This window comes from Neomonachus schauinslandi, chromosome 8 (assembly GCF_002201575.2).
Source record: "Neomonachus schauinslandi chromosome 8, ASM220157v2, whole genome shotgun sequence".
In the NCBI taxonomy this organism is placed as follows: Eukaryota; Metazoa; Chordata; class Mammalia; order Carnivora; family Phocidae; genus Neomonachus; species Neomonachus schauinslandi.
In genome coordinates this window covers 135,904,605-135,925,987 of record NC_058410.1, presented here as the reverse complement: position 1 = coordinate 135,925,987, position 21,383 = coordinate 135,904,605, and the positions used below count along the sequence as shown (strand labels likewise).

General features: G+C 42.2%; 1 protein-coding gene across 1 annotated transcript in view; it reads right to left on the bottom strand.

The window, feature by feature from the left end:
* CAP2 (cyclase associated actin cytoskeleton regulatory protein 2) overlaps positions 1 to 21,383 on the bottom strand; it is a 133,377-nt gene that overhangs the window by 29,555 nt on the left and 82,439 nt on the right. The window contains exons 5-7 of the mRNA XM_021696918.2: positions 6,347 to 6,490; positions 5,923 to 6,008; positions 3,442 to 3,547 (exon numbers count right to left, since the gene is read on the bottom strand). Of these exons, the coding sequence (XP_021552593.1) occupies positions 3,442 to 3,547; positions 5,923 to 6,008; positions 6,347 to 6,490 (336 nt within the window). The remainder of the gene's footprint in view (positions 1 to 3,441; positions 3,548 to 5,922; positions 6,009 to 6,346; positions 6,491 to 21,383) is intronic.

The following is a 21,383-nucleotide window of genomic DNA, read 5'->3' as shown; positions in this document are numbered from 1 at the left end:
AGAAAAAATATTTGAATGCATTTCTTTTTTTTTTTTTTAAAGATTTTATTTATTTATTTGAGACAGAGAGAATGAGATACAGAGAGCATGAGAGGGAGGAGGGTCAGAGGGAGAAGCAGACTCCCCGCCGAGCAGGGAGCCCAATGCGGGACTCGATCCCGGGACTCCAGGATCATGACCTGAGCCGAAGGCAGTCGCCTAACCAACTGAGCCACCCAGGCGCCCTGAATGCATTTCAAGTAGAGACAGAAGTGTTCTTTTTTTAAATTTTTTTTTAAAGATTTTATTTATTTATTTATTTGAGAGAGAGAGAGAGAGAGAGAGAGAGCATGAGGGGGGGAGGGTCAGAGGGAGAAGCAGACCCCCCGCTGAGCAGGGAGCCTGATGCGGGACTCGATCCCGGGACTCCAGGATCATGACCTGAGCTGAAGGCAGTCGCTTAACCAACTGAGCCACCCAGGCGCCCCGAGACAGAAGTGTTCTTGTAATACTTGTTTTAGTATTGTGAACAGGGTGTGTGTGGGGTATGTGTGTGTATGTGTGAACTGTATTTCTCATCATTAGTTGCTTTTTAAAGTTTGAAAGCCATTGTTACAAGGCTTATATTTCTAATGAAAATAATGAAAACATAAGTATTCACTCTAGAAAAAAGGAAAACAACTATGTTTATTCTTCTATAATTAATATTTGATTCTTTTTTTTAGAGGGGGAGGGGCAGAAGGAGAGAGGGAGAATTTTAAGCAGGCTCCACATCCAGCATGGAGCTGAAAACAAGGCTCCATCTCATGACCCGGAGATCATGACATGAGCCGAAATCAAGAGGCAGATGCTCAACCGAATGAGCCACCCAGGTGCCCCTAATATTTGATTCTTATCTTATATATTCAAAACACCATTACTCAGCTTTGTACATTATGGTAAAAGGTATTGAAACCATTTAAAAGTAATTTTCTTTTCCATGGGTGTCGTTAGAAAATTAATGGACTAGCTTTTATTATCATGATTATTTCTCACAAATGGTTTCTCTTTCCTTTTCCATTTATCTACCATGAATATAATAATAAGACATCCAAGGACTCTTGCTTGTTAGTTTACTACTCTCTAGTGATGACCTATTTCCGCGGCAAACACGTGACAATTCCCCTTTATGACAAACTGATCTATAACAAGACAGTATCTCATTGGACGTGTATGAAAAATAATTCTAATCCATCCACCCAAACACCCACCTGCATCCTTATACACCTTTCCATATTAAAACACTTGAAGTGTTTATGAACTCTTCTAAAAAATCATAATATTGTAGGCAGAAGAAAAATAATCAACTTAGTTGTTGTACTTCACAACTGTGCATTTTTGCTTATGGAGAAAATAGGCAAAGTAGAAAATAAGAGGGAGTATTAGTCTATGGGGGTCAATATTAACGTTTGTACAAGGGTTGGTGAGCAAAGGCAGAAGTCCCACACTCCTTTGAAAAGTCACAAACTTGGCACTGGTATTAAGCTGACCTCACCGACGTTCTGGATGAGAGCTAGGGCCTGGCGCATGGCCACTGGGAGAATGAGAGTGCCATCCCTAAACGGAATTCACAAATTCGCCACTTTATTTTGTCAGTATTAACTCCAGTTGGACCATCCACTTTGACCATTTAAAGGTAACATTCATTTCTTTTTTTTTTATTTTAAATTAAAAATTTTAAAAAAATTTTTTTATTCTTATGTTAATCCCCATACATTACATCATTAGTTTTAGATGTAGTGTTCCATGATTCATTGTTTGTGCATAACACCCAGTGCTCCATGCAGAAGGTAACATTCATTTCTAATGGAAGGACGTTTCCATGGGAAGCCTTTCTATAACAAGTGCAGAGGCTTAAAAGGGCGAGGAAGAGGGCACCTGGGTGGCTCAGTTGGTTAAGTGACTGCCTTCAGCTCAGGTCATGATCCCAGGGTCCTGGGATCGAGTCCCGCATCGGGCTCCCTGCTCTGTGGGGAGCCTGCTTCTCCCTCTCCCACTCCCCCTGCTTGTGTTCCCTCTCTCACTGTGTCTCTCTCTGTCAAATAAATAAATAAAATCTTTAAAAAAAAAAAAGGGCGAGGAAGAGTCTAAGAGTCCCTTACCTCACAATTTTTTTTAAGATTATATTTATTTTAGAGGGAGAGAGAATGCGTGTGCACGTGAGAGCAGGGTAAAGGGGCAGAGGGAAAGGAGAGAGAGAATCTCAAGCAGACTGCCCTGAGTGCGGCACCCCACCTGGGGCTCGATCTCATGATCCTGAGATCATGACCTGAGCCGAAATCAAGACTGAGATGCTTAACTGACTGAGTCGCCCGGGGGCCCTCCCTACCTCACAGTTCAGACCATTTATTGAGTGCTTGCTCTGTGCCAGGTACTGTGTTAGGGGCTGGAGACAGAGAGGAGTTTGCAGTTGAGTGGGAGAGCCTCCAAAACACACACATACAAATGACAATCGCATGAGCTGAGGGCTATGATTGAGCTATACTCAAGATACGAAGGAAGCACAGAGGAGAAACATCCATTCCAGGGAAGGTCATACGGCATGACATATGTTTGGGACATTGCAGAAGGGGCTAAACCATCTGAGATCTGCAAACTTTGAAATGACAACAATCTGATTTGGTTTGACCTAAGCACGGCATGTGTTGAGGCCTCCACAAGTAGTTTGGCTGTGCTGGGAAGCAGTGAGAGGCGGGAAGAGAGCACAGACCAGGCTGAAGATGAGGGCAGGGCAAAGGTCACGGCCAACATTCAAAGGCTGGGATTTTATCCTATGACTAAGATACTATTCAAAGCAGTAGGATTGCCCGACTATTCAAAAATATTATTGGAGAAATCTTGAATGCCAAAAGAGAAATTTCAAACATTTAAAAAGACATTTTTATTAGTAATTCTATCTCCTTAAAATTGTAACTATTTTCAAACCTTCCCTTTTCCTTTAATTTTTATCACAGTTTCTTAATATATATGCCATCTTAGTGCTCAAAACCTTTTGCACTCAATCACACTGGCTGGTAAATCATTTCCCATGTAGACATCATATATGTTAGATTTTAAATAATTATTTACTTAAGTAATCTCTACACCCAACACAGGGCTTAAATTCATGACCCCAAGATCAAGAGTCACAAGCTCTACCGACTAAGCCAGCCAGGTGCCCCTCATATATGTTACTTTTAACGGCTGAAGAATGTTTCGTTGGGTTCTTACCATGGACAACTTAACCATTTTCTCTCTGCATGTCCTATAGGCAATCTCCAGATTGCTCCATGACAAATGACACTTGCATAAACAGTTTCTACATACCTATTTTATCTTACGCTTTCCTTGAGGTAAATTCTAAAGTGTGAAATTTCTAAGCTACCAGGAATGAATATTTCCATGGCCTTTCTTTACCTGGGTGGCAGAGGGCTTGGTACTTACGGTTTTGTTCCAAGTAAGGCCTGTGGTGTGGTGTTCCTTGATGTATGCTTGCAGCTCACTCCAAATGCTCAAATATGACTTCACCCAATCCACGTGGCGTAAATCGCTTTGTTATAAAAGAGGGTGGAAGAGAGTAGAGTTAGGATCTAAAATAAAATTTAAAAAAGATTGGTGGGAACGTGGTAATCCAGTAACTAAGGCTCTGGAGGACCCTGGACCAATTGTCTTTCCGTTTCAGTCACCGTGAACCAATTCTGAAAAGGACCCTGACAGGCTGGTGACCCAGGTCTCTCCTGAGAGGAGCCACATGCCCTCCCTGCACCTCAGGTGTGCGGCAGAGAGGACCACGGGTAGCGAACCCAGCAATTCGGGCCATGTGTCCTCACGTGATCTCTCATGGGGAGATGAACGTGGAGGGAGACCATTTCTTTCTGCACTACTTCTGATGCAAAATGAAAAACAATGTGCTTTCAGAAAGGAGAATTGGTATTGGGAAAAAAAGTCCTTTGGCTTGCTTTTTAATAATCTGATTGAATTATCTGGCCAAGAGAGTCATGAAATTGGGAGAAGTTTAGAGTGGTAAGGAGAGTGCTGTTTCAAGGAGATTTCCTACAAACAGGGAACACCCAGTCCCTAATGCAACACAGAGTTGTAGCACTGGGCACAAGTGCTCAACCAAACGCCTGTTTCCCGAACACAGGATGACTGAACTCTATGAGGGCAGCTCAGCACTGTGGCTGTTTTTTTGTTTTGTTTTAATATAATAGCTTTTCTGAGATACAATTCACGTCCCCTACAATTCACCCATTTAAAGCGTATAATCCAATAGATTAGGTCAACAGAGTCAGACAACCATCACCAGTCAATTTTGTAAGAGTACATCACCCCACAAAAGAAATCTCATATCCATTAGCACTTCCCCCACATTTCCCCCAAACTTCCCCAGTCCTGGGCAATTGCTAAGCTACTTTCTGTCTCTATGGATCTGCCTATTCTAGAATTGCATACAAATGGAGTCATACAATATGTGTTTTTTTTGTATCTGACTTCTTTCACTTAGGTTGTTTTCAAGGTTCATCCACGTTGCTCTTGTATCGATACTTCATTTTCTTAATGTCTGAATAACACACCATTGTATGGATATACATTTTATCTATCTATTGCTATTGACGAACATTTGGATTGTTTCCACTTTTGGGCTATTGTAAATAATGCTGCTACAAACATTTGTGTACAAGCTTTTGTGTGAACATGTTTCATTTCTTTTGGAAATATACCTGGGAGTAGAATTGTTGAGTGTGTCTGTTTATTGTAGTAAAAAATATTGGTACATATTTCTTAAGCTGAGTGGTGAATACAGGGAGTATTTTTTGTGTTGTGATTGTATCTTCCATACATTTTATAAATATTCTTTCATATCTACTCAATGTTTATTAAAACGAAAAATAACCTAGAAGTGAAAGTTATGCAAATTTTGAATTGTAATATTGGTCAGTGACCTGGTCCTCAAGTTTCTCCAACTGAACAGCCTGGGCCAGCGAGTGAGATGCAGGAGCCCCTGCATTTGCTGGCTGATGAACACTTCTGCTTCTGCCACCCAAGAGCTCAGAGGGGGATCCACTCTTGAGTCCGGCTCAATACTCCTATATCCATCCTCTCTTGGAGCCTGGTGCCCAGGGAATGGAACTTTATTGCCTTTATTTTTGCCTCATTCCTTCTCTGAGTGACTAGATATCAGCCACATCACATTTAGCTAGCTGTTTATAGGGCCAGCCGTGACATTATGTATCAGAGGGGAAGAAATCCCATGACATCCCTTGAGTAGTTTAGAGACACTTACGGCATGTCTCCATTCGATCCCATTTTCAATTCCAACACCAGTTTAAAGTGTCTCTAGAATCTCTTATTTGTACTGCAGAATGTGATGCCTTTTTAAGCTGGTTCTCCAGCTTGGTTTGGACTCATCTGCGCTGCTCTTTTTATAGATGTGTGTCTCTCTTGTCCACCCCAACTGTATTTCGTCTTAACGCACTCACTGGTTTCCCTCTCAGTGGCCTGGTTAATTGTCACATCTCATTTCTGTTGCTCATTTACACTTCATTTCCTGATTTCTCCTTTCTTCTCTCTGCTCACCCACCAACTCTGTCTTGGGCAGCGTAAAGAGTGGTGACCCTCTAGGGCGGGTCCATCACGAACCATCACAGAGCTCTCTGGCTGTTGTGGGAACACGTATGGGGTGACACAGATTCAAGTAGGGAGTTTATCATCACAAGAGAACTGAGGCAGATATTCTAATGCACATACATTATCTGGATAACGGACCTCACTTCCCACTTTGCTTTAGCTGCAAAAGTGGGATATTTCCTTAACATTTACCGTAAACTCGCCTTTGAAAGGAATCGGGGGTGAACTACATGAAGCTTTGGGACAAATGTCTAACAAGCAAGCAACTGAAAATTTGGCTAATAAAGGAATACGTACCTGTGTTTGTAGTCTTTGAGGACCCTGTTAGTGTAAAAGGTGGCGGCATCATTCATCTCCTTGACATAAGGACCGGGTTTGGGGGACTGAGAGAGCAGGACCATCACCCAAGCATAGAAGGAAAAAAAAATAGGATAAGAAAGAAAATGCCTTCAAGATGAAGAAAAGCCATGGAAATATTAAGTGAAAGTTGGAGGCAAACATTTTGCTCTGTAAAGGGGCGGGGGTGAGACATTTCCACATCTCACAACACAAAGCACTGAACCGTAAACAGGGTAAGAAAGATCTGGAGCATTCACCGTGAGAGGAATTCCCTGCAGTGTAATAGACAGAGGAAAGAGCCCGAAAGTAGCTAGAGGTTCTCCCAAACACTCCAAAAAAGGGACAAGGTGCCGGGATGCCATTCCACGCAGACAGGACTCACCACAGCTATCCAGCCGAGGGCAGGGATGCTTTCGCTGACGGCCGAGAGGTGATTGAACATTTTACTCCCCCGGTTTCTCTCTCGGAAAGTCTGGATTTCCTGAATCTTTTCTGATATTGGTTTCAGAAGCACAGCCACGTCATTCTGCAAGCAAACATTGAGCACTGTGACCAAGGGCAGAACAGAAGCTCGGGCCTCTATCCAGGTTGGCCTCTGCAGGAGTGCTCGGGACCTGTCATCTGTCAGGGGCTTCCAGAGTAAGACGGATTGTTGTTGTTGTTATGGTAGTACGGTATTTTCATTCTCGGAAGGACAAAAACTGTACATATTTTTAACATTATTAAAACTGTCCTCCGGAGACATGGATGAAACCCAGCCATATGAGACAGCCCCTGTTTTAGAGAATCCTGCAGGGACCACAGGGACACTGAGTGTGGTCAGCTATATTTCCAAATGGAACACACAGATCACACGCTGGAACAACACAGGCCTAAAATCAGGGTGGGTGAGAGGTTAGTCAAAAGGTATCTTCTTGGGGCGCCTGGGTGGCTCAGATGGTTAAGTGTCTGCCTTCGGCTCAGGTCATGATCTCGGGGTCCTGGGATCGAGTCCCGCATCGGGCTTCCTGCTCCTTGGGAGCCTGCTTCTCCCTCTGCCTCTCTCTCTCTCTCTCTGTCTCTCATGAATAAATAAATAAAATCTTTAAAAAAAAAAAAAAGGTATCTTCTTGTTCCTGTGGGACCTGATGTGAGGGAGCGTCTTCGGTTTGACCACAGTTCCCCTAATCCATGGGAAAAAGTGGAAATCTTCCATGGAGGCTCTTTTTAAGAAAATGTGATTGCTTATAATATTTACAGTTACCTGAGTCTGGTTTGGCTTTCTACATTGTACCCCGTGAACTTGGCCAACGACCACTGGGTAGCCTAGCTGCTGATTAATTAATTCAACAACTCACTTCCTTAGTCATATGAAAAATGATTTTCAAAATTATGTGAGCTGAGTTACAAAGTATCACAGAGACAGGTGCCTGCCTGGACCACCTCCTCATCCATCCCTTTAGCAATGTCTACTTTCTTTGGTTTTGAAGTAGATACAAGGTTACCTGATTTTTTTTTTTTTTTTTTTTTTTTTGTTAAATGTGCTCCAACGAACTAGAAACAGTTTGTACTTCAGCTTTGTAACAGTAGTTGAAGACGTTTTGGCAATATTTTACGAAATCTCGTTTGCAGGAAGAAAAATGGAAAAGCCCTTAAAACTCCTTCATTTCTTTAACTTCAGAGTAAAGGTTCTCAACCTTGGCCACACATTGAAATTACCTGGGAGCGGGCGCCTGGGTGGCTCAGTTGGTTAAGCGACTGCCTTCGGCTCAGGTCATGATCCCGGAGTCCCTGGATCGAGGCCCGCATCGGGCTCCCTGCTTGGCAGGGAGTCTGCTTCTCCCTCTGACCCTCCCCCCTCTCATGTGCTCTCTCTCATTCTCTCTCTCACAAATAAATAAATAAAATCTTTAAAAAAAAAAAAAAAAGAAATTACCTGGGAGCTTTGAAAAACAGAGGCCTGGGTCCCAGCCCCAGAGACTGCGATTTAACTGGTCTGAAGGTGGCCTGGGGTTGGGGGGGTGGGGTGGGAAATGCTCCCCAGGCACAGATTTTAATCACTGTTATAGTGGTGGCTTAGCACCCCAAAGGACAGTTGTCTCTGCCAGGGACAGCAGACTATTAGGGAAGAAGTCGCATTCAGCTACAGCAGTTTCCAGACCTCACTTCTCCTTCTTGACCCCTGTATACCCCTTCCCCTACAAGAAAAGCACTTAAGGGCTTTGGGATTAGAATGACATCAGTTCAAATCTCAGCTCTGCCACTTACTACCTATGTGACCTCGAGCAAATTCCTTAATCTGAGCCTTGGTCTCCTCATCTGTAAGTCAGAGATAATAATACCTATAGCCCGTAGCTACAGGAGATAGAGCATTTTAAGCCTCTGTCACAGGGGAGGTACACAATAAGTGGACTTGATTATTATTACTATTATGCAATTAGCTTAGACTGGAGGCAAAAGGGCTGTCCTCTGTAATATGTAATACTCAAATAATGTCTGTGCATTTAAGATAAGAGAAGCTCCAAAGAAACATCCACCTAGGCTAACAGGATTTTAAGGTTATAGAAGTCCAAACTGGGTTGGTTCAGCTTTTGACCGACCCATTTGAGTAGGTCACAATCAGCGTTTCCAAAAGTAACTGAAAGAGAAGAGAAACGATCAGAGGGCATTCACATGTATTTCACGTGGGTGCGTGATTTGTGAACAATCTGTTTCATTTCCGTGGCCCATGTATGCATGCGTGTGTAGTGGTGTGTTTGCATGTATGTGTGTTATGTGTGTGCACGCGTGTCCTGGTGTGTGTGCATTTGTGTACTGAACTACACGGTACAAAGTATTTCTCATTATGAATCTCAGTCTAAAAGTGTGAGAAGCATGGATCGAATCCAATTCTCCCACCTCACATAACTAGGAGACAAGATTAGCTAGCAAGCGTTAGTTGAGTTGGAGCTAGAACCCAGGGCTTCTAAGAAGCCCCGAGAGAGTTCTCTGCATTGGGTGCTCAAAAAAATACAGTTAGCTCCCCCTACACACGTTTCCTCTCTGCCAGCAAGACTAGGGAAAGGTATTGTGAAGACATTAAGGGCTCAGGTCTGGAATGAGACTACCTGGGTTCAAGTCCTTGCTGGCTCGTGCACTAAGCCCTAGGCCTTTCCACACATTACCAAATGTGTCTACGATTCCATGATCTCATCTGCAAAACAGTGTTGAGAATGGTCCCTACTTCACAAGGTTGTTAGGAGTAAATGAGAGGACACGTCTGCACTTGGTACAGAGTCAGGTATGTTGGGGTGCTCAGAAAACAGGGGGTGATCTCAAGGTATCCGCCAGTGAAGCCTCTGACTGACCAGATTCACTGACCAGCTCCTTCTTATCACTTATATGCAAAGACAGGGAGAGAGATTTCCTAGTTGGGATATGCAAATGGATAGACGTGCGTTTTTGTCTGGGAGAAACAAAAAGAATTATAGGCAAAGAGAGCAAGGTGTTCTCAAAGTTCTCAGTGGACTTTTTAATTCTTCCATATTGAAGGAGGAGAAAAACAAAAAAAGTTGCTGCATAAGCTAGCCAGGTCTTGTGGAAAATTCAAGAATGCCTTTCCACCTTCTCCCCTTAGAACCATTCCAAAGAAAAGGTCTGATAGATTTGGCAAGGACACCCTGACTCAGGGTTGCTGTGGGCTGAACTGTGTCCTTCACAAATTCAGGTGTTTAAGTCCTAACCCCTGGTACTTCAGGACATATTTGTATTTGGAGGTAAAGTCTTAAAAGAGGTAATTAGGTTAAAATGAGGTCACTAGGGTGGACCCCCAACCCAAAAGGACACAGACGTGTAGGAGGGAAGATCACGTGAAGACGCAGGGAGATGCCTGCCTTCTATGAGCTGAGGAGAGAGGCTTCAGAAGAAATCAACCGCCATCTTGATTTCAGACTTCCAGCCTCCAGAACTGGGAGAAGGTAAATTTCTATTGTTTAAGCCACCCAGTCTGTAGTACTTCGTTTTGGCAGCTCTAGCAAGCTAGTATGAGGATGTAATGGCTTTACAAACAAGCACCTCCGAACACTCAACAGCAAACAAATCTCTAAATAAAACAACCCCCCCCCCGCCCCAAGCATTCCCTGCCCAAACACAATTCTTCCATGTTTGTTTCTTAATGTCTGCCAACAGTCAGGTTTAAATGTTCTCCTTGGAATTTCACTTTTTATTTATTACAGCCCTTTTTTTTTTTTAAAGATTTTATTTATTTATTTGACAGAGAGAGGCAGTGAGAGAGGGAACACAAGCAGTGGGAGTGGGAGAGGGAGAAGCAGGCTTCCCGCGGAGCAGGGAGCCCAATGTGGGGCTCGATCCCAGGACCCTGGGATCATGACCTGAGCCGAAGGCAGACGCTTAACGACTGAGCCACCCAGGCGCCCCTACAGCATTTTTTTAAATTAAGTAAACACTACCCCCACAACATGGGGCTCCAACTCATGACCTCAAGATCAAGAGTTGCACACTCTACCGAGTGAGCCAGTCAGGTGCCCCTGGAATTTCACTTTGAGAAGGGAAACATTTCCCTCTTCAAGGGATTCTTTTTAGTCCAAATTCAACACGCGGCCGAAGGTGTGTTATAGGTACTTCCAGAAGACAACTGATTTTTACTTATGGCAAAACTACTAAAAAGCATCCTGATTTTGTCCAACAATTCGCTAAGCTGTAATATTCTTGCTCCAGTGACATTTTGAGAAAGGCCAGAATATCTGAATTGTTGGTGATATCTGGCCTATTGCCCCAAGGGGGAAAATAACCAGAAACATTGTATTTACAATGTTAGATTGATTTATTAAGGCCATCTTCGTTTATCTCCAACTTCCCAAGAACAAACTCTAAGGTCTGAGGAGACAGGGTATTCTGGAAGATATTTTATATGGGTTATCTGATGAAAGCATCATAAAGATTGAGAAAGTTTTCTTTTGCCTTAGTTTGGCAATTGCACGAAGAACTGTCCTCATTAAAAAGAAAAAAAAAAGAAAAAAGAAAAAGCCAGGCTCAGAGATCTAAGTACAACGGCTATTTGCATAACTTTAATAAACAGTATAACTTTTATTCTGTGCCAGCAGATTTCTCCTGTACTTCAAACTAGGCTTACATTCTCCAGCTCATCCTGAACTTTCACAGCTGGAATCAAACACAGAGAGAACATTTGGGAGATGGTGTGATTTCTGTCAAGACTGAGCGCATCAGGATGTCAGAGGAAAGGCAGGTATTGCCACCTGTTTGAGTATTGAGCCTGTATTAGGCATACTCGATAAATACAGGCTGAAAGGCCGATGTCAATCAAGGGCTTTCCACTCATAGAAGGAGATACATTTACCAGGTGTGCTGTTTTTTTAATGGATGTCCTGGTGATGGCTCCTCAGAAACATCTAGCAATTACTGTGCTTCAGATTGGCTAGTTTTACAAAGGTCTCACTCAGATTACTTTTTAAAAACTCATCACTCAAGTTTCTTTTATTCTGAGAGACCTGTCCCTGAAAGAAAACCATTTTGCAAGGCTCAAATGAAGAGTAACTGAAAAGTCTTGCCTGCCCTTCCCCTGGGTTCCGTGGGCTTCAGCAGAAGGAGAGAGTATTTCAGGACTCCATGTCTTTATGACCCTAGTTTCTGCTTTAAAGTTGAAGAATTGAGACCCATTATCAGCTTCATCTCAGTTTAGCTCCAGAAATAATTGTTTTGCAGAAAGTAAAATTAAAGAGCTTTATCAGCAAGCTCTGTAGAAACTTTACCCAAAAAGGAAAACCAAATTTCCACTCATGCTATTTTGTAAGGGATGGAGCAAACTCTGGGACTTTGACCTCAAAGATGTGTCACTGAGTGAAAGGAAATAAGCCTATTTCTGGAATCCAGGGTTTTTATGTGGTTCAACATCAGGTAGAGAATGGATCAATCCATCATTACTTCTTTTTAAATAATTTTTTTTGGATTAGAAAATTAATAGACTGTGAAACATTGGGAAAAAAACAGATGGGAAAACGTAAGTGAACAATAAACATACTTAATTCCACTGCATGAAAAGAAACATGCTAAATGTTTATTCTTTTCTGGTAGACATGCTTATTAGAGATCTCTTCAAAAATAACAATAATTACTTTAAAAACACTGGCTATTAAGAACATAAAGAAGAGTCCTTGAATTCGAGCAGTTCAATTAAAACAAGCAAGCACACAAACAAACAAAATCCCATCAATATATTCTTGGCAAGTACTGTGAAAACTCTGTAATTTTAGAAAGAATGTTTTAAATGTAAATACTACAAAAGCATTACTATTATGACTCAGGCAAACTCAATAGCATCAAAGAGAAAATTGGATTTTAACTATTTGAATCCCACTTACATTTAAAATTCAAGAAAACTCACATCAAACAGTAATTCTCAGCCAACCACACTGCCAGATATCAATCATTATTACTTTGGCTAATGTGTTTTTGTGCAAAGTTTTATGAGTTGACTCCACTTTGGTGCATGAGTGTACACGTGTATGACTTATAGCCCAGAGATATATAGAGAAAGGTATATATCAAAGAGTTAACAAAAATTTTTTATTTAATTTTATTGGTTTATTCATATATTCTACATTTTCCAATCTGTACACGCATTTCTTTTGTGATGAAGGGAAAAGTTTTAAAACATATTAACCAGTTTTGTAACATTTGGTGGTAGAAAAAAATTTTAATAGGTACTATTAAATTTACATATATCAAAAAATGTTAAGCCTCTTCCTTACTATCAGGAAAGCAGCTTCAGGAAAACATTATCAGAAATTATCAGAATGAATTATGCAGATGAAGAGTAGGCAAAAGTTATCCAAATCAGGAACAGTATTTGCTTCTAAAAATATATTATTTGGGCATGTGCTAATAAATGAAGCAACTGTTTTCACCATTTTAAGTTAGGGGCAAATATTTTTTCTCAGAAACATTAACTTGAGTTAACCTGCTTTGGGCAATTGTAGACATTTCCCTGTGCCAGCTCCCCTTCGTGTTCCTCTTACATAAAATTTTTCCACTGTTCAGGAACATTTTGGAGGTTTGAGAATATGCCTTGTGGACTTTTAGAAACACTTTACATTTAAGACAACTTGTGAATTTAAAACATTCGCAAAACTGTCACAGAAGTCAATCTAAATAAACAAAACTCACCGAGCCCTGCAAATGTACATGATACCATGTTAGTTGTCATTATATTGCATCATGACAAATTCCTTGGAAAATATTTGTATATGTTTGTAAGGATATACATTCCACACATATATCTCATTTTAGGGTTCACCTAAACTCTCTTTAAAAATACACTTAAGAATCCCCAGGGCTTTTGCTTATATTTCTTAAAAATCATTTTTAAAGAGTAAAAACCATGAAGACTTGGTCTCCTTGGGGGAATGAATTGTTTTGGAGAGTTGCATTGTCCTAATACCTAAGAGAGAAGCTTCTAACATGCAAAAACTCTTACTTAAATTTTTAACGCAAATCTTTCAACAACCCATTATACTCATCAGAACTTTTTTTTCAGTAATTTTTAAGATTATTTATTTATTTATTTATTTGAGAGAAAGAGAGAGAGACAGAGAAACAGCATGAGAGGGGAGAGGGTCAGAGGGAGAAGCAGGCTCCCCGCTGAGCCAGGAGCCCGATGTGGGACTCGATCCCAGGACTCTGGGATCATGACCCGAGCCGAAGGCAGTTGCCTAACCAACTGAGCCACCCAGGCGCCCCAGTAATTTTTTTAAAAGAAACCATTTCAGGCATACATAATAGCATAGAGATTAACAGGCATCCATGTATATGAGACATAACTTAATATTGCATAGGGGAGCACCTGGGTGGCTCAATCGGTTAAGTGTCTGCCTTCTGCTCGGGTCATGATCCCAGGGTCCTGGTATCAAGCCCTACGTTGGGCTCCCTGCTCGGTGGGGAATCTGCTTCTCCCTCTCCCCCTGCCCCTGCTCTTGCTCTCTCTCTCAATCAAATAAATAAATAAAAATTAATAATAAATAAATAAAATCTTTAAAAAAATATTGCACTGGGGTCCAGGATCATCATTATGCTAGTCCTTTACATGACATTTGCTGGGAAACAGCTGAAAATGCAGAGGTCTGGAGCCTGGGACAAACTATTTAGACTGAACCTCAGGGAAGACACTGAAGCTTGATGTTAAACTGTTCTATTTTTCTCATAAAGGTAGAACAGTGCACTTGCAGTTGCAAATTGCGCATTTTTAAAATTGAGGCATAAATTGACATATAAATTATATTAGTTTCAGGTGTATAACAATGATACTTGTGTATATTGCTAAATAATCACCACAAGTCTGGTTCATAACCATCACCATATATAGTTACAAAATATTTTTCTTGTGATGAGAGATTTTAAGATTTATTCTCCTAGCAACATTCAAATATGCAATGCAGTATTATTAACTATAGTCACCATGCTGTGTGTTACATTCCCAGGACTTATTTATTTTAGAGCTGGAAGTTTGTACCTTTTAATCCCCTTCCCCCGTTTTGCCCCCCTCCTCCCCTCCCACTGACAACTCCCAATTTGTCCTCTCTATGAGCTTAGTGTTTTGGTTTTGTGGTTTTTTTTTTTTTTTGATTCTACATATAAGTGAGATCATATGGTATTTGTCTCTCCCTGATTTATTTCACTTAGCATATGCCCTCAAGGTCCACTCATGTTGTCACAAACGGCAAAATTTCATTCTTATTTATGGCTGAATAATATTCCATTGTATATATTTTCCAATTCATTCATCCATCCTGATTGACACTCAGGCTGTTTCAAAGTCTTGATTATTGTAAATAATGTTACAATGAACACGGGGGTGCAGATATCTCTTCATGTTAGTGTTTTCGTTTCCTTTGGAAAAATACCCAGCAGTGGGATTGCTGAATCCTAGGGTAGTTCTATTTTTAATTTTTTGAGGAACCTCCATACTGTTCAGTGGCTACACCAATTTACATTCCCACAAATTGGGCATTTTTTTATTAGAATTTTTTTTACGATTTTATTTACTTATTTGACAAAGAGAGAGAGAGAGAACATAAGCAGAGGCAGCGGCAGGCAGAGGGAGAAGGAGACTCCCCGAGGAGCAGGGAGCCCGATGCAGGGCTCAACCCCAGGTCCCTGGGATCATGACCTGAACCCAAGGCAGACGCTTAACGACTGAGCCACTCAGGCGCCCCCAAACTGGGCATTTTTAATGTAAAGTCTTTTCTGCCAAAGCATTCAGCAAATCACAGACTAACGAGCCTTCTCCAAAGTCATTTTTTTAGTGTTCAGATAATAATCCTGCTGTTACCAATATACTTTAAGTTATATATTTTAACACTCAAAGCCTTATTTAGGATTTCAGGGCCCTTGACACTGAGGGATGAATACTTTGTCAATCCTCACTTAACAATTTTTTTCTTTGCCACTGTTCATGGGGGTGAGCTTAGCTCTCCAACACCTCTAGTTTTTTGTGCTGCAGTTGAGTGATGGAGTCCTCCCTCACTTTAAAACCTACAATTCATTAATCAGAACAAGAATACAGTTCTGCTAACATGATATGCGGGCCACAATTTTCGCTAAGCTCTCAGTGTCTGACACACCTCAGAAGAGGAGGTCTGCGATACAAAAAGTGGAGTTCAGTGGAAATCTCACTGTTTACGTAACGACCCACAACAGTTTGTGTCCTTATAATACCTTATATCCTGAATCCCGCTGCAACAGTGGGAGTCAGAAGATGGAAACAACAACAACAAAAAACCAAACAAAAACCCCTTTAACATTAACTGTTCCCTCAGGTTGAGATTTATTGTTTTCATTATAGTTGTTTTGATAGGTATTCTTTCTTTCACTGGTAGTGCAAAAAAAGATTAGTCCAGCCAGAGAAAACACATCTTTGGCATTCACGCATGGGTGTGCGGGCTAAAAAACGAACGTGGGATACCCGGGAACCTCTAGTGTATCTCTCCTGTTAGATCGGATTTGACAAAATGGGTTCCTCGAAAATGCTGGGTTCATGGCAGGGACATGGGATTAGCTGGATTATTTGAGATCCAGAAAGAAAGCAGTGGGTCAATAATGGGTGATGAGAAATAAAGACATACTAAATCATGGCAGACAGAAATCAGAAAAAAAAAATTAAGTTGAAAAGCAATAATCTCAGCTGGTTATCCACAGCAAGCATGAGAGAGTAGACTGGGTGGCTGAGAAGGATCTCATCTTGCACTTTGTTATGTTTTCAGCTTATTTTATGGGCCCAGCTGAGAAGATATCAACTCTTAGCCTATCTGGGGAGGTATCACCTGGCTTCTGACAGTGATGAATTTTATAATCACCTGTAATTTTACTTTACAGGATACTGAACATTAGAGCTGAACAGCAGATCTCATTTTGTGCTTTACTTAAATGCACAGGGACCTCACTAAAAATTTCTAGGGGTATAAATTGGAGAAAATTGCCAAAACTGTTCCAATTCACCAGCTTTATAAAATCTAAAATATACGGTGATCAGAGATTAGTTCTTTGAAATGCAAAAAGCAAAAACATGAAAACCACACACATACAATACTGTACTGCCATTAACTTGTTTTTCTACCAGCATTTGTTGAGCCCTGACTATATGTCAAACACCATAGAGTCCCCACTTGTGTCTACTTTGTAATGATAAATCTCAGTTTTAAAAAAATCTTTATTTTTTTTTTTTAAAGATTTTATTTACTTATTTGGCAGAGAGAGAGCACAAGCACCAGCAGGAGGAGTGGCAGGCAGAGGAAGAGGGAGAAGCAAGCTCCCTGCTGAACTGGGGGCCAGAGGCCAGGCTCTATCCCAGGACCCCAGGACCCCAGGATCATGATCTGAGTGGAAGGCAGACGCTTAACCGACTGAGCCACCCAGGCACCCCTAAATCTCAGTTTAAACTACCAAAGCTCCATGTGAAAAATGCCAGCCCAGTCCACAGCATCTACTGGGTCATTGTCTTCCCTCTGGATAAGTGGCCCATGGTAGAAGGACGGCCAGATGTCCCTGAGACTCATTTATGAAGAACGTTGCTGAGACGACATAAATCTGTAGTTTTATTTCAAACTCTGGAGATGCGAAGAATTTCAACAACTACCCTGGGAGTCTTAAGACAACCCACAGGGTAGGTGAACTATTACTGTATCAAGCTACTGATGCTTAGCTCCAATCATTCTTTTTTTTTTTTTAAAGATGCTATTTATTTATTTATTTATTTTGACAGAGAGAGACAAGAAACCTGCTTTTTCTTTTAAGATTAGCACCATCTCCATAAGATTCCACTGTCTGCTTTTATCAAGAATAATGCTTCCCACTGGGCATCCAACTGAACACCGGCCCCGGTTTGGTGAACAGCTCGGCACAAAGAGTGCCTCCTGGTCAATGGAGGTTGGGAGAATTCTGCACATGGTATCCGCCTTTTGGCGAGTCATGATTCACCTCAGTATACTAATGGAGGTACTAAAGAAATCTATTTAGCTTTGTTTAACCTGATGTTTCTAAAGCTTTTTTTTTTGCCCACGGAACCTTTTCTCTCCCCCATGCTCAGTTTTCTAGGGATCTGATATTGTGTGGGACAGAACGTGGGAAATCCTGCTCCAGGAAGTCTGGGTGGGCGGCTTCCGGGACGCTCAGAAGTCTGCGGGGCTGCTCACTGGGTATCCATGGTCCCCCTCCTTTCCAGTCAGCCTTGCTCATTACCATGGAAACACTTCCAAGGGCATTTAATGGAGGTGAAGAAGCCTCTTCTCCTTCTCCCCCTCCAGCGCGCGCACACACACACACACAGTCTTCAGGAGCTATAATAATCTCTGGGAGGGCTGTTGACGCAGCCCGCCCCCTCTGCACCCAGATTCTGTCTTCTGCTGTCCCCTCCGTCAGTCTTTTTTTGACCAGCCGCGCCCACTTCTAATCACTCCCAGCATCTGCGGTTCCAGTCTCATTCCTCTCCCTTCTCCTCATCATCTTTGTTTTCTCTTCCTTCTCTCGCACCCCAAACTGTGGTGTGGAAAGGCAGACTATTTAGAAACAACAACATTCTTTTCCTTCTGCAGAGCAAACTGATGGCTCATGACATTTGCCTCTTGTCTTCAGGTCTTGAGCTGTCTTTTCTCCCTGTGCTGCCCCATGGCCATGGGATGCTTCTTGGTACCCAGGACGGATTTCTGGCTACTTCCACGTCCAGAAAAGTCCCCGAGCTTTTCTTGATTTAAGGTTTCCTTATGCTGCAGATCTCAGGGGTTCAGTCTTACCCATGCGTGTAGATCGCTGTGCCTGGTTTTTCACACTGACCCTTAAGGGGAAGTGTGGCTGACGGTGTGTGAAGCTAACATAAAGCTATATATCCAGAACAGCTTTCTATGAGGTATGTACATGAAGACCATTCTTTTATCTTTGACTCAGTTATTAGATATAAAGCCCATAGCTCTTGACTAGGTAGTAAAATGGAGATGATTGTATTCATTACACCTCTAGAGAGAGTCCTCTTGTTACCTGTTTGTTTTTCCTTTTTCAACAAATGCATACGGAGTGTTGTCATCTATGTGCCAGGGCTGGTCAGAGGTGCTGGGGTGGGGCAGTAGACAATACAGACAATTTACAGCAACAAACAATACAGGGACTCTCCTGTCCCTGCCCCCTTTTGTTCAGATGGATTGGGGAAAGAATTGGCTCACACAATTTTGGAGGCTGACAAGTCCCAAGATCTGCAAGGTGAGTCGGCAAACCAGAGATCCAGGAGGATTAATGGCAGAGTTCCAGTCTGAAGGCCAGCAGGCTTGAGACACAGGAAGAGCTGATGTTAAGTTTGAGTCCACAGGCAGAAAAAAGCTGATGTCTCAGTTTGAAGGCAGTCAGACAGGGGAATTCTCCCTTACTCAGGGGAGGGTCAGGCTTTTTGTTCCATTCAAGCCTTCAACTCATCAGATGGGGCCCACCCACACTAGGGTGCTTTATTCAACCTACTGATTTAAATGTTAATCTCATCCAAAAGCACCCTCACAGAAACAGCTAGAATAATGTTTGACCAAATATCTGGGCACCCCATGGCCTAGTGAAGCTGACATATAAAATTAACCATGACAAGAGGAGACAGACAACAGTAAACTCTGCAGGGGGCAAATAAACTCTGGGAAGCAGATTTCTGATTAACGATGATTGGAGAAAGTATCAGTAAGAACAAAGAATAATAAATGACTAAATTATATAGTATGTTAGGTATTAAAAGCCACCTGGAAAAAAAATGGAGTCGAGTCAGGGGGAACAGAAATACACATGAAGATGGGTTTCAGTCTAAAATAGGATGGCCAGGGGCACCTGGGTGGCTCAGTAGTTAAGTGGCTGCCTTTGGCTCAGGTCATGATCTAAGGGTCCTGGGATTGGAGCCCCACGTTGGGGGGGGCAGACCCTGCTTAGCGGGGAGTCTGGTTCTCCCTCTGCCCCGCCCCCGCCCTGCTTGTGCTCTCTCTCTCTCTCAAATAAATAAATAAAATCTTTAAAAAATTTTAAAAGAAGGGGCGCCTGGGTGGCTCAGTTGGTTAAGCGACTGCCTTCGGCTCAGGTCATGATCCTGGAGTCCCGGGATCGAGTCCCGCATCGGGCTCCCTGCTCGGCAGGGAGTCTGCTTCTCCCTCTGACCCTCCCCCCTCTCATGTGCTCTCTCTCTCTCTCTCATTTTCTCTGGCTCAAATAAATAAATAAAGTCTTGAAAAAAAAATTTTTTTTTAAAGAAAATAAAATAGGATGACCAGAGTCGGTCTTATGAGGAAGGTGACATTTGAATAAATACTTGGAGGAGGCATTAGCCATGGGGCTGTCTGGGGGAAGCAGATACAACTGTTTCAAGAGGAAACCACCACTGCAGGGGTCCCCAGGCTGGAATGTGTCTCCAGTGTTCAAGGAATGGCCAGCAGACCAGTGGAGCTGGAATGAGTGGGAAAAGAGGTTGGGGCAAGAGGTGGAAGAGGAAATGGTGGGGAGCAGGGGAGCAGATCACACAGGCTTTTCAAAGGACTCTGGCTTCTATCCTGAATGAAATGGAAATCACCACAGAGTTTTGAGCAGAGGGATGACATGATGTGATTTTCTTTTCTAAGAATCACTCTGGCCACTGTGCTGAGACTAGATGGGGGGAGGGGGGAGGATAGGGGCAGGGAGATCATATTTGAGGCTTTGCAATAATTTGGATGAGAGATGGAAGCAGCTGGGGCCAGGGTGACTGCAGGGGAGATTGTGAGAACTAGATTCTGGACTGGATGTGGGCTACCCGAGCATAGAAGGAGTCAAGAATAACTCCTTGGTTTTTGACCTGAGCAACCAGGATGGCATTGTGGTTACTTGAGAAGCAGACATTGAAGAAGGCAAAGATTTTAGGAGGAAGACCAGGAGTTCAAATTTGACATACTGTTTAGTCGACCCTTAACCATGCTTTCCCAGGGGACACATTCACTGATATTGTCTGCAAAGTGGCTCTTTATGTCCTTAACTCCCCTCCCCGCTCCCAAGCTGGATCCCTTTCTGCTTTCCACTCTTCAGCTTGCCTTTACTTGGGAGCATGTCCTTCCATCTCAAATCAGTGCAACACAGGGTCTAACTGCGTTGCTCCTCAGATACAAGGATGGTGCCCTTGGCTCACAGTCAGCAGGAGGTGAGCTCTGTGCCATTTCTCTCCTGGTGATGGCTTGTGCTGAGTCATCCACTCAGGCCAGCAGCAAATGTTTGTGAGACAATTAGCCTGGATAATGGGTACACTCTGTGGTTGGTGGTAAAATTATTTTTATTAATTTCCCAGGTCAGTTGCTCATTATATCCTGAAACTAGCTGGCCCACAGAGAGATCAAACCTTTGGACTTGGCTGAATCTGTACCATATTTTAACTAATCGAAGTAATGGATGGAGACATACTATTTAATATGGTTGATTTGGGACAGACCCAATCATGTTGTATGAGTGCGTGCTGGTGATCTAGCCTGCTTTTTTTCTTTTTTAAGATTTTATTTTTAAGTAATCTCTACACTCAACATGAGGCTCGATCTCACAGCCCTGAGGTCAACAGGTGCACCCTCTACCAACTGAGCCAGCCAGGTGCCCCTAGCTTGCATATTTATGCTACAGTGCTTGTCACATAACAGATATATGAATGAATAAACAAATTATTGTTGAAGTAATAAATAAAAACGAACCTTCTGAGAAGTGAGATGTGACCTGGATAGTAGAAATAAACTGATCTACCTAAGATGGTAACAGTTTATCCTGTTTTGATATGTGTATTTTTTAATTCATAAGTGAACAAAATTATCAGATATCTTCTTTTATGTCTTCTTCCTGTTTTCCTTCATAAGCTTTTTCTTGCATGTTATCCATCTTGACCTCATCAAGCTTTTTTGTTCCTATTA